Genomic DNA, 12623 nt, shown 5'->3' with positions numbered 1-12623 from the left:
CTTGAGATCCTTTCAAAGGGATGTGGGGTGCCAGGCAATGTTAGCACCATTAGGTGTGGAAACATGATTCACAGGATTAACCCAGAGATTTCAAATAGGAATCCCTAGTGTTACAAACATTTTGTCCAGTTGTGGTCTTCCTGAGTTCTTTGCAACAGAAGAATTGCTCTGTTCTAACCACTGGACCAGTATCCCTATGCTCCTGGGATTGTAATAGATGTTTGGGTTCACTAAGTAGGGCAGAGGTCAGGGTAGATTTGCAGTTGCTGGACTAATTAAATCAGAGCTATATAGCATAAGCTTTCATGAGCCCAAGCTAGGAAACATTGTTTGCCCATAGGTGGCTTCTGCCCATGTCCATGAAATAAGTCTAGCCACATCTCTTCTCCTGTAGGCACCAGGCTTACCTTATTGGCTTTTCAGATGGCTCTAGGCTAGCCTGCTATGTGGTAATATAACCACCAAGCTTAGCAGAAGAGGAACCTTTCTTGGCCCAGAGAACTCATATTTATATAGTGTATAGACAAGCATAGGAATACTGGTCCAGTGGTTAAAGTAGTACTCACAAGACCTGGGTTCATATCTCTGTTCTTTTGTGAACTTCATATGTCACCTCAATGTCCCTGTGCCTCAGTCCACACATGTAAAATGGGGATAACAGTCCTGCCCTGTCCTGCCTTATGGGGACTTGTGAAGAAAAATACCGTTGTCACCCCCAGAAATTCTTGAGTCCAAGAGGAGTTTTTAATGCCCCACCTCCCCAGCTGATACCCAAGTCCTTATCTCCTGAGTGTAAAATCATGGTGATTTTTAGCTCTGTTCCTATACTTTAGACATGGGTAGCTGTGCCCTAGAAGTGTTCCAACACAAACATTCTTAAGTTTTATACAAAAGTGATTTATGACTTATTAAAAGAACCTGCCTGTCTAGGCCACTTGGAATGCCTGGGCCTGGGGCAAAAAATCCCTTGCTCCCCTCACCACCCTGAGGCATTATTGTTGACTACACAGAAGTCTGAAGAATGCTTACATCCTATAATAATGGCCAGATAAGTCACCCTGGAGACAGCTTGAGATGAACAAGGTTTGGTCTCTGAGACTGGAATTACCACCAAAGGTTTGGAAACAGGTACAGTCCATACTTTGGAGGTCAGCCCTGACAGAAGAACTTTCTGCTCAACTCATGTATCTCAAGAAATGCACAAAGGATCAGGGAACAAGTTGCCATTCCCACACCTTGCCTCTTCTCCCCTGTGCAGGTAGAGTCAGCCAGATCCTGACCCCACATGGCCTGGGGCAAATCTAGAATGGCACATAGCACCCAATCTTGCTCTGCACCTCATGCAATTAATCACCTCCATGCAAAAATGGGTACAAAATGCTATCATGTCAGAAGAGTGACAACACTGTAGTGTCAAAAAGAGCAAGGTGCAAAGCTAGAGAGAACCAGGCACACTGGGGCTGATGGATGCTTAGAGCAGATGTAAGCAGCATTCCCTCTAAGCTGCGTGGCATGCGCAGTCATGGAGGCGTGCTCGTGCCGCACTGCCAGGCACGCCTGTGCAGCCGCACACACTGCACAACTTAGAGGGAACGCTGGATGTAACCTGCTCACAGAGGTTCCCTTAGCCCAGCATGGCTGGGTAGCTTTAAGATCAGTGCATCTCACTGCTAGGAAGGTGATCTAGGACCAGATGTACAAAATGCACCAGCACTGGGGAGCACAGGAGAAAAGGGCCATTGTTGGACAGGCCATGAGGAAGAGTGAGCAAGAGAAGAACAGAAAGAATGCTCCCAGAGCACAGAATTTGCTTTTGCTCTGTCTGGTGTACATATCACTGGTTCCTCAAACATGTACAACTTCCTCCCACCTCCACTTCCCTAATCCCAAATCCTTTCTGTGCTAGCAAAGGATGTGGAGATCCATCAGTGTAAGGAGAGAATCAAACCTCTGTTCTACCCAGTGCCAGGCCAGTCTAGGTGCTGTTTACACTGTAATCATTCCCATGAAAAACAACTCTTGGGGTGAAACTTCCAGCCAGTTACCCCATGCCAACCCCATACTGACACACACATGGCACTGCAATGCTGAGAGAACCCAGGCAGCTGCTGCAATGCGGGGCTCTTACTGTCTTTCCTGTAGTAGAGAATCTCCAGCTTGCACTCCTCAGAGCCCAGCAAGGCCTGTGTCAGCTGTGAAATGGAGTTCTTGGTGGTGTCAGGCCCAGTAAGGAAGTTGCAGGTGCAAGGGCGCTGCATGACCTCCACCCGGGAGTAACCAAACATCTCGCAGAAGCCATCATTGCAATAGATAATGGCGCAGTTCTCCATCTGTGCATTCGCAATGAGGAACTTGCGGTCTGTAGAGAAACATGGGAAGCAAAGGGTTAAAACAAGAGGTGAGCCCTGAAATGCTTCCTGGGATAGGATGGTTAGGCAGGTGTGGCCAGAGCTAGTCCACCTGCACAGCTGGGCACAAAGGTTTGACAAGGCTCCTCCACTGCAATTCTCATGTCAGTGGGGATCTCACAGGCAGGAGGACTAGTTCCCAGCCACGGGCTCAGACCCAGAGAACCTGCACTCTGTTTCTATCTCTGTTGCACACCTAGTGTGTGATCTGGAACCAGTTACTTTTTCTTTGTCCCCAGACTTCTCCGCTCTTGGAAGCAAGGACTGCTTTTTACTAAGTCTTCATGTAACACCCAGTGTTAGGGGGGCTCAGTCTCAGCTGGAACCTCAAGGGACTCCTGGAATACTAGAGATAATAAAACACTAGGCACTCCTTTGTTCAGCATGGTTTTTCCCAGTATCCTAGTGGGACATCATCATAATTGGAATATGACTTGGCCAGAGATTCATGGGGCTGTCATCACCATCTCCCAACAGGGGACCTCACAGTGTTTGACAGACACTAACTTTGCACAATGCCCACAGATATGGTCTCTAGGTATAGATGGGAAAACAAGCCCTGGAGGGGACAGGTGATCAGTCCAGGTTTCACAGTAAGGCCAAGTGTAGAGGCCCAAATTTCTGATCCCTGATCAATGTGCAAATTCATGCATGGCTGCCCCTACCAGCAATTTCCCAAACTACCTGCTGTTTCCTCCTTCCCTGATTATCAATGCCGGTGACCCAGACAGGTGGAAGTAAAGGGGATCTTTCTCCTCTGCTGGCCACTCCCTCTGCTAATTCATACAGTGCATCAAGTTCACTGCCATTGTCATTCTGGTGAGAGGCAGGGATATTTCCTACACATGCATTTTCCCTTCCCCTCAGGGATCTTGCCTGTGAAAATGGAGAACTTTTAGCACAGGGCTGGATGCTCAGATCTAGTATCAATGGGCATAGAACTAGTGACTTCAATGGTAGGGTGGTAGGAAAAGGAGAATTCCTGCTCTAGCCCCTGCTCTTTAGCCTAAGGTGCCTCCCAGCTCTGCTGCCTGCACCACACTGCCTTGCATTTTCTCTGTTTTCAGTATCCCTGATAATGCCATTTTCAGCCTTTCCCTTTGGGAGACACAGTCTAAGAGCTCCCCCATAGGATGGAATTAAGAAAGAGGTGATTCAGGCAGAAAAGCAGAACCCTCTTTGTGGCAGTGAGGTTGGTTTTCCTGTGGGATGGTTCCCCAGGGGAGGCAGTGGAAGCCCTATAGCTTTCAAAGCTACATAAACACAGGACCACAGGGGATCATTTGGTGCTTTTCAAGGAAGGAGGTGATATAGGGAGGTCTTTCCCATCTTGAGGCTCTCTGAACCTTGGAAGGAAGGGTAGATTTGCATCTTATAGACATGCTATATATATATATATATATATATACACACACACACATATACATACACACACACACACACATATACATATACATAGCATAAGTTCATGGGCTGAAGCTCACTTCATTAGATTCTGTGAAAGGGCTAACTATGTCTCTTGGCTCTCTGAACCTGTCTTTCTGGTTATGGTGGGAGTAAATCCAGAGTATCAGAGTCAGACTGAGGGATCATCTGCTAGCTTTCCCATTTTATCATTTTATTTTTCTTGGCTTTGGATCCATAGTTCAGGCAGCACACTTTCCCCTCAGTCCTTTTTGCAGACACTTAACCTAGCCAGACTCACTCTTTTCAAAATTTGCTCAAGTCCAGTACCTGCCCAGGTAGACCAGATTCTTCAAATAGGTCACAGCTGTGCTGAAGTGGCTTCATCACTGAAGGCAACACAGAAGGCTCAGTATAGACCACCTACATTAACCTTCCCCTCCAGAGGATTTCTTAATGAGCTCTACTGTGTGCTAGGGCAAATGCTGGAAAGACAAACATGTCCTACGCTGGGAAACACCAGGAAAGCCAAGCCATCCATGACTCATGGCAGCCTTTGGGCAAGACCAAAGACAACAATGTGAGGGGTTGACCTGCCCAAGCACAGAAGGTTTCTCCTGTCTATTCATATTGCTTTAGCTCTCTTGGGAAGCTGCCCTGTAAAGCTCAGGCTGATGATACATAGGATTAGAGCAGGCATCTCATCTCCTGTCCTTAATATAATCTAGCAATTTAGAGAGCGCGGTGTGTGGCTGCCATGAAGTGCAGCTGCTCAGATCTGCAGGGAAAGGAACATTTCCAACAGGAATGGGCTGAACCCAGGTCCTGATTCTGCCCCAGCAAATTCTATGGCATGTAACTGCGAACAAAATCTGCCTTTTGCCACTGGGGGCAGGGACATAATTCCCAAGAGGTGGCATCTGCTTTGGCTGAAGCTGGAGCCAGGTCTTAAATGCAGAGGGTCCATTTGGAGTCTAGCTATTAGCACAGTCCCTAATTAATCTTGCGGATTACATAGGAATGGCATCTGCAGCATGTTTATTCCAGTTCTGCCGTTGCTTCGTTTCCCACCTAGAGGGAATGTGCATTCACAAACCAGAGTGTCAGACTCACCAAAGGTCTGGAGATGCCTGCTGTAGCCCTGAGAGGAGGGATTTCAGTGTACCCAAGGGACAGACCTGGGGGATTCCCCTCGCCACTTCCTTGGGGCCTCTCACTGGTGGATTAGAAAGCACTTTGCAAACATTAATGAATTAAGCTCCAGCTGGGTGAATAATGGCATTTTTCAGGTCCAGGTGAATGAAATGAAAAATCAGGCAGGTGAGGGGAGAGAGGGGAACCAGTCTGAGACAAATGGAAACATTTTTGAAAAAATGAAAGGATGTTTTGTTTTGGATCACCCTGAAACGTTTCATTTGACCCAATTTATTTCTCAGGCAATTTAACCTGATTATAACATTTTTCCCCATCAGAAACTACCATTTGGAAATTGCAAGTCCAATCAGCCATGTTGGAAGCTGTTGAAACAAAATGTTCTGGCATTTTCAGAAATTCTGCCCCAATCCCTTTTTTGGCGGGGTGCAAAACTATTCACTTAATTTAACCTCATTTGGGGACTAGTTTTGATCCCTCCAAAAACCAATTTTCTGGAGTTTTTTTCTATTCACTGAAAAAAATCCACCCAGCTCAAGCTCCAGTCCTGTTGGGAGGTAGGAAGTGGTCCTATTTCAAAGCTAGCTAAACTGAGGGTTAGTGCTGTGCTTGGGACCACACAGGGGGTGAGCAATAGAACTCAGGAGTCTGAGTACAGTGTTACTGCCCTGCTCACTTAGCTGCCCCGTCCTCCCCTGCTGATCCAAATTCAATGCAAACTCAGTCCTCATCCCCTGAACTGCATCTTGCCATTGCCTCCAAAGCGACCATGGACACAGTGCAGGGGAGCAACAGCCAGATTGGTAGAGGATTAGTTTTTTAACCAATATTTCAGTGAGTTGGGACTTAAGGCAGAACTGGGGAGGGGAGTGGGCATCTGGGACTGGTGGGCAGAGGGAAAAGAGGATGCTGATTTTAACCAGACAGCGCAACCCGGTTCAGAGGGAAATGGAATTAAAGTCTTGAGGGTGTTTCAGTGACTCACAGCAGGAAGTCTGGCAAATACAGTCCAGAGTGGAGTGGAGAGCCAGAAATAAATGGGTTTCCCTGACAGAAAGTCCCAGAATGTGGGGGAGTGGGGGAGAGACGGGGGGAGCCCAGTGAGGAAAAGAGGCCTGGCCTATCTCTCGCCTTATACCACTGGTAATCAGCGTAGAGCACTGTGATCTACTGGTGCAGAACTGGAACGGATGGGAAGTAACCCATGCAGAAAGGTTAAACCACTCATCAAAGGCCCTTCAGAGAGAGAGGGATTAGAGCTGAGCAGCTCCTGCCTCTGTCCTCTGCTGAGTCCCTCAAACCTCGCTACCTCCCAGGGAGGGCCAAGGCTTGTTGGGAAGAGATTAAATCCTGCTTCTAAAATGGACAGAGGGGCAAGGTTAAGAGATGAAATCCTACAACTGGGGAAGGAAGTGTGACAGGCAACCTTTATGGCTTTCCTGCAGCTGCCACTTTAGCAGTATCTTGGGGCCCTCTATCAGAGTGGCAGCAGGCAGATTTGCAAGTAGCAACAAGTTCCTGTTTGACTCCCTCCCCCTGCCCCCCCAGACCAGCAGGCTGCCAGAGGAGGGGGGGGGGGCGGGTGCAGGGAGAGGTCTGTTTATTTCCAGGTTAGCTCCTCAGCCAGCACAGACAGCTCCAGGCTGCAGCTGCCAAGGCAGACTGATACACCAGGCAAGTCCCATGAACTCCCCATGGCCAGGATCACGTCACTCACCACCAGGACTGATCCCGGCCCCTCGCCAGCTACAGATCCACTGGGCGGCGGAGAATGACTGAATCACCCTGCCGCAGAGAGCCCACAGCCCCAGCCCTTGGTCAGCCTGCACCTCACGCCCCGGTGCAGAAAAAAAAAGAGCCCCATTCCAACACCAGCTTTTGCATGGGCCTCACTGAATCGGACACGCATACCCGGTCTGAAAAGAAAGATCCCCTGAAACAGTCACCTTGAGAGGGCCCCCTGCCCCTTCCCAGCTGTGACAAGATCTCCGGGTCTTGCACTACGGGACCACACGCCTCCTTTCAAGGGGCCCTTACAAGCAGCTGCAGGCACCGTGCCAGTCGAGGCAACACTCCCCTCCTCCCGGTTTGGCACTGCCTCTCTCTGCCCAGCACGGCTCGGCTCGCTCCTCGCTGCGGTTGTCCCGCTGGAGCTGAACCCCAGTGACTGCAGCGGGGTCCCCTCCCTTTGCGGGGCGGGATCCATCCCCTTCCGTCCAGCGGGGATCGGCGCCTGGGGCCCGCGGGGCAGTTGTGCCAGGAGCCCCCCCCGGGGCCGGCGCTCGGCACTCACTCTGCCCCTCGAACTTGCGGATGATGGTGTCCAGGTAGGTGTTCTGCGGGGCCACGTGGCCCCTCCGCACCGGCATGATGCTGCGGCGGCGGCGGCGGCGGCGGCGGGGCGCCCTCAGGCCGGGGAAAGTTGCTCCCGCCGGCGGCGGCGGCGGCCCGGGAGCTGCCGCTCACTGCCGCCGGGGCCCCCGCGGGCCGGGGAGGGCGGGGCCGGGGCCGGGCACGGCTCTAGGCGGGTCCATGCGCGGGGAAGGCTCCTCAATGTGCTTAGTCACCGCTGCCCCCCGGCCCCCGGGTGTCAGCAGCCGCGGCCGCCGCCCCGCGCCCATCGGGCTGGGCTGCAGCCTCCGCGCCCCCGGCCCGGCCCTGCAGCGCGTGCGCCCCCGCGGAGCCGCCGCGCCCGCCCGCCGGAGCTGTCCGCGGCCGCGGTGCTGAAGCGCCGTCCGGCCGCCCGAGCTGCTGCTAATGCGGGGGTGGGGGTGGGGGCGGGGGCCGGCCGGCCCGCCCCCTGGCGGCAGCTCCCCGCCCCGTCCCGCGCCCTCGGGGCCGCCCGCAGCCGCGGGAGACCCGCCCCTGTCCCGCGGAGGGGCCGCGGGGCCGGCGGGGAAAGGCCGCCCGCCGGCCTCACCTCGGCGCCCCTCCGGGACCCTTCAGCGAGGCCCACAGCCTCTGCCCCCGTCCTTGTCCTGGCTCCAGCCTGACCCCCTTCACCCCACACGGGGCAGGACGGGGGCACCGAGGGCTCTTTATCATTGCACCGTTTCCTAGGCATAAAATTGGTCTAAGAGGATTACAGTCCATTATCATCAGCATTAGTGTTTTGCAGGGATTTTCAATTAATATTCCGGGGCACCTCTCTCTCTCTTTCTCTTTTACACACACACACGCACACGCAGGCGGGGACACACCAGGCTTTTGCCCCGGTCTCTGCAGGCTAGTTTTGACATCAGCCAGGGGTCTACACGGTGAGAGCAGGGGCTCAGGGAAGGAGTGAGAGTTGGGAGCCCTGGCTGCTTTTATCTCCTTCACCCATGAAATCTGACCTTCCCTCAGCGGAGCAAACTTGTTCCACCGTTGGAGAGAAAGTGAAAAACTCATTATCTTCTCCAGCCTACTTTCCACACTGCCTCGGCCATGATTTACTGTGATTTATTGAGGATGTGCTGCTCTGTATTACATAGATGCAGCTTAATAGCTCTGAGAGTGAGAAGAGTGCCTGAGAGAGAGAGCTCCTCTGGGCTGTTTCTCCCCAGTATGATGGGTGATGATCACTGACCTTCTCTCTGCGTTGGTTTCCCCATCTTTATAGCATGAGCAACCTGCACTTGCCCTTTACAGGTCCCCCATTCTCAGGGAAAGATTTCTGGAAGAAACAGAAAATAAGAAGAGCAATATGTTGTATAACTAATAAAAGTAATTTATATATCACTAGAACAACCAGTGAAGACTGGGTTTATTTGTCCTCAAATTTTAAGCCTATTTTTTTCTGATGATGATGAGGAGGAGGGAGGTAACAAGTAGAGCAGGGGCAGGCAATTATTTTGGGTGGAGGGCCGCTTACTCAGTTTTGGCAAGTCATCAAGAGCCACATGATAGGCAGCCAGGAGCAGAGAAATATTAATTTTCTAAGTTTTTTAGGGTCCCCACGGGCTAGATAGAATGGCCTGGTGGGCCACATCTGCATTTTGCCCACCCCTGAGGTAGAGGCACCAGCCAAAGATCAAGGCCCTTGTGGATTAGCAGAAAGGCTGGCTTTCCCTAGGTCCTCCAAACTCCTGCATTAAGTGGACCATCAGACTTCCTTCAGTTACTCCTTAGTCACTGGAGTTAAGGTACAGCCCAACTCTTAGAAATACATCCCAGAGTTAAAGATTTCAAGACTTCTAGCCAGGGAGAATGCATGACAGCCTTTGCTCAGTTGTCCTGGCAGCAAATTACCCTCAGAATTAAACACGGTGCTATATTTCTAGTTTTAATTCATCTGACTTGCACTTCCAGCCGGTAGCTCTTGTCCTGCCTGTATCTGCTGAATTAAAGAGTCCTCTGCTATCAAATTTGTGTTCCCAGGTAGGCAAGGTTCTTTGGGTAAATCTGGTATCTTTTATTAGAGCAACCTAAATAGTTGGAAAAATTCTTTTTAGCAAGCTTTTGGGCACAAGCACCCTTCATTTCCAGGTAGGCACTTACAGCCTATGCTCAAGTTAGCCCTTAACCTTAATTTTAATGAGTTCAGTTGATTGACCTTCTGGACTCTCTCATAATGAGGTATATTTGTCAGCTCTTTCATCATTACTCTCATGGCTCTTTTGTGACTCCTCTCCAATTTATCAACCTCTTTCCTGAAGCATGGATATGAGAAAGGGCAGTGATGTTTCATGAGTGTGCATGCAGAGCTCCACACATGTAGCTGAGAGACAGCCCCTGGCCCAAAGAGATAACAGTCCAAGACTCCCATATAGACACTTGAACCCAGGTTAAATGCCACCCAGAGTCAGGGCACGGCTTAAGTATTAAATTCATGTGTAGATTTTGTCCAAAATTGTAAGTGTCTAGAAGTGGGACCTGTGACCTCCTGCTCCAGTCAAAGACATGGAAATATTCCAATTAGCTGTAATGACTGGAGCCTTTTGTAGTTTTGTCTTTGCTTCCCTTTTCTTTTGTTCTCCTTTTTTCCTCTCTCTCTTTCTCTCCAAGCTTCCTTTCTTCTTTTCAGCAGACATTTGCCAAGGCAAAGCTCCTGTTGGTAGTCAAATGCCTGAATATGTCTGTCTGAGGTTCTGAGTCTTTCTTTACCTTCCTTCCTTCCTTTCTGTTTGTGGTGCTGGAGAGGGGAAAACATATGTAGAAGACAAACCTCATTTTCTTTGGGAACTAAATCCTCTGTTTTGTCAATGGAGGTCTAGTGTCTCAACATAATCAATTAATAGAAAGCTGTGTGTGGCTGCAAACATTGATACACTAAGAACAGTGTTTAGTTTGGGTGTGGGGAGTCTGTCAGGTAACAAACAGCATCTGAGGATTTCAAATAATGAAAGTAGGAAGTAAAATATTTGCACTTTGCAGAGTGTGATAGTCCACACTGTATATAGGTTAGGTGTTGCAACACTGCAGGCAGCTGTGATAGTTGTTGAACAAAGTAATATGGTGGAGGGGCAATTCAGTGTGATTACATGTATTTAAATGGTCAAGAGCAATAGCCATTAAGTCTGAAGCTAGGGCCAGAATTTTTAAGTGTAACTTCTGATTTTGAATGGCTAGCATGTGACAACTATATAATCAGCAAATAAGACACCCTGAAAAGCATCAGTCCTCACTTCGGAAATTGTTAACCTATTATTGTCAGATGTAAAGCTTGGGAATTCTGACATATTGTATGTACCCAGGGGTCCTCATCCTCTCAGGAATGAACATGTGCATGAACACAGCAGTAATGTTATGCTGCTGAAGAGGTGGTCAGTCCCTTAAAATTCTCAAATCATCCCTCAGCTGTGTGCTGGATTCCAGCAGTTTATAGCCCTAAATAACTTAATTTTCAGGAGCTTGTACCTTTTGATCCTGAGGATTTATCTGATGTAGCTTCTTCTGGTTTAGGCTGATGATGATCAGGCTTGTTATCAGCCCAAAGGAGAATTTATTTTTTGCTTTCAGAAACTGGAAAGATAATCCACTGGTAGAGGGAAGGGGGATTTGTGCCAGAGCGTGGAGAAAGCAGTTTCATCTGTTTAAAAACAGTGTCTCATCCTCACACTAGCTCTGTTATAATGCCATGCACCTGGCCCTTCAAGGATGATTCTTTCCATGTGTTCTGTGAGTGATGCTTTGTTCATCAAGTTTTTTTTTTTTAAATGATGAATATAGAGTATAAACCATTTCTTTCTCGGAGTGAGAAGTCAGGAGACCTGGGAGATATTCCCAGCTCTGCCACTGACCAGCAGTTTGACATTGGGCAAGGTCACTTCTCTGCTTGGTGCCACAGCTTTACCATCTGTAAGCAGAGGATAATATTTACCTGCCTTTGTGGACAGTGTTGAGATCTAAAGAGGGAAAGTGGTAAGTGATATTGTTATTCAATATGCAAATATTTGTGTGTAGTGCAATTCTTTTCCTGAATGAAGTAAAGATGCACTTAGAAGCAACACTTGCTTCTGCAGCCGGGGCCAAACAAAGCTTCCCCTCAGAGGCTCCCTGCCCGATTATGTACTCCAAGCAATGCCCATGAAAGGCCACTGTCCCACATGACTGCTTGCCAGCAAGCAGGTTGAGATGCAGATGGTTATGTGAGTTTTAGGGATTATCTGTTCAAGCCAATGTGCATATGCATGTGAGGACACTAGGCCTCTGATTAATCAGGAGTCTTGTTGATTAATTGCATAATTTTTTAAATGTTGCTTTGTGGATGTGATAAGGGAGCATGACAGATGGAAACCAGATCAACAGCTTGGCTGCATGGACACGGCATCCACTGCAGTCCCCAGAGCTTTGTCACGGACTTCATCAACAGCAAGGCTCAGCCACAGCAATGGCAGTGGCAGCTTCGCCTGCCCGTAGAAGCTCAAGCCAGGACAGGGAGGATGAGGTGGAGACAATCTATCCCTTATGCCCCTTTCAATCCTTGGCTACTCTGAAGCCTAGTCCTCACACAGATTTTGCACCACAAAGTGGCATTGGTTAAGTATGTGATGCTTTGTGCTGTAGTGTAGGGGTACTGCCACTGGTGTGAATGGGCCTTCTGTTTTTTTTTTTTTCCTGTGTGAGAACAGCTTTAGCAGTACAAGCACACTTCCACCACTATAACCACATCTACAAGCAGGGACATCTCGAACTACACCAATCTGGTTAAAGCAGGGCAGATATTGGATAGAGACAAGCCCTATGAGGGTGTCACCAAGGCCCTCAGGCATCTTTCATCAGGGCTGCACTCTTCTGGGAAATGCATGCTCATCCAATGGGGATGAAACAGAAATTCCAACCCGATTGCCAAAAACCCTAGCTATGCGGATACTGGGAAACCTAAGGGGCAATCCCTGCTCTCCCAACACAACCCACCCTGCTTAAACAGCATCAGACTATGATTTCCAATAGCAATTAGCCAAGAGACCTCCCTCCTGTCCTGGACCCCATCTCTTCAGGGTGAACGGCATGGTCAGGGTCCAGTCAGCCTTTGCTCACTACTATGACTGCTAAAGAGGGCACTAGCAGAGATGGGAGACTGTTCAAGAAAGAGCAATTTTCTAAAGCATTTAGGCCCCAGCTGGAAGTAATTGGGGCATGGCCATTTATTCATCTGCATTTGAACTGCTGGTTCTATTAGGGCTGAAACCCATGGCCCTTTAGGAGACAAGAGTGCTATAATGTGATGAAACCCCA

General features: G+C 49.3%; 1 protein-coding gene across 6 annotated transcripts in view; it reads right to left on the bottom strand.

Annotated features, from left to right (window-relative positions):
• KCNH6 (potassium voltage-gated channel subfamily H member 6) overlaps positions 1 to 7656 on the bottom strand; it is a 128236-nt gene extending 120580 nt beyond the window's left edge. The window contains exons 1-2 of one of the 6 annotated variants that reach the window (XM_090044165.1): positions 7258 to 7656; positions 2129 to 2359 (exon numbers count right to left, since the gene is read on the bottom strand). In XM_090044165.1, coding sequence (XP_089900291.1) covers positions 2129 to 2359; positions 7258 to 7333 — 307 coding nt within the window. In that variant the 5' untranslated portion in view covers positions 7334 to 7656. The other 5 variants (XM_090044169.1, XM_090044163.1, XM_090044166.1 and 2 more) reach the window with 5 other exon arrangements.
• Between the last annotated feature and the right edge of the window lie 4967 nt (positions 7657 to 12623).

This window comes from Crocodylus siamensis, chromosome 4 (assembly GCF_052110815.1).
Source record: "Crocodylus siamensis isolate JL-2025a chromosome 4, ASM5211081v1, whole genome shotgun sequence".
NCBI lineage: Eukaryota > Metazoa > Chordata > Crocodylia > Crocodylidae > Crocodylus > Crocodylus siamensis.
This window is presented reverse-complemented; position numbering and strand designations above follow the sequence as displayed.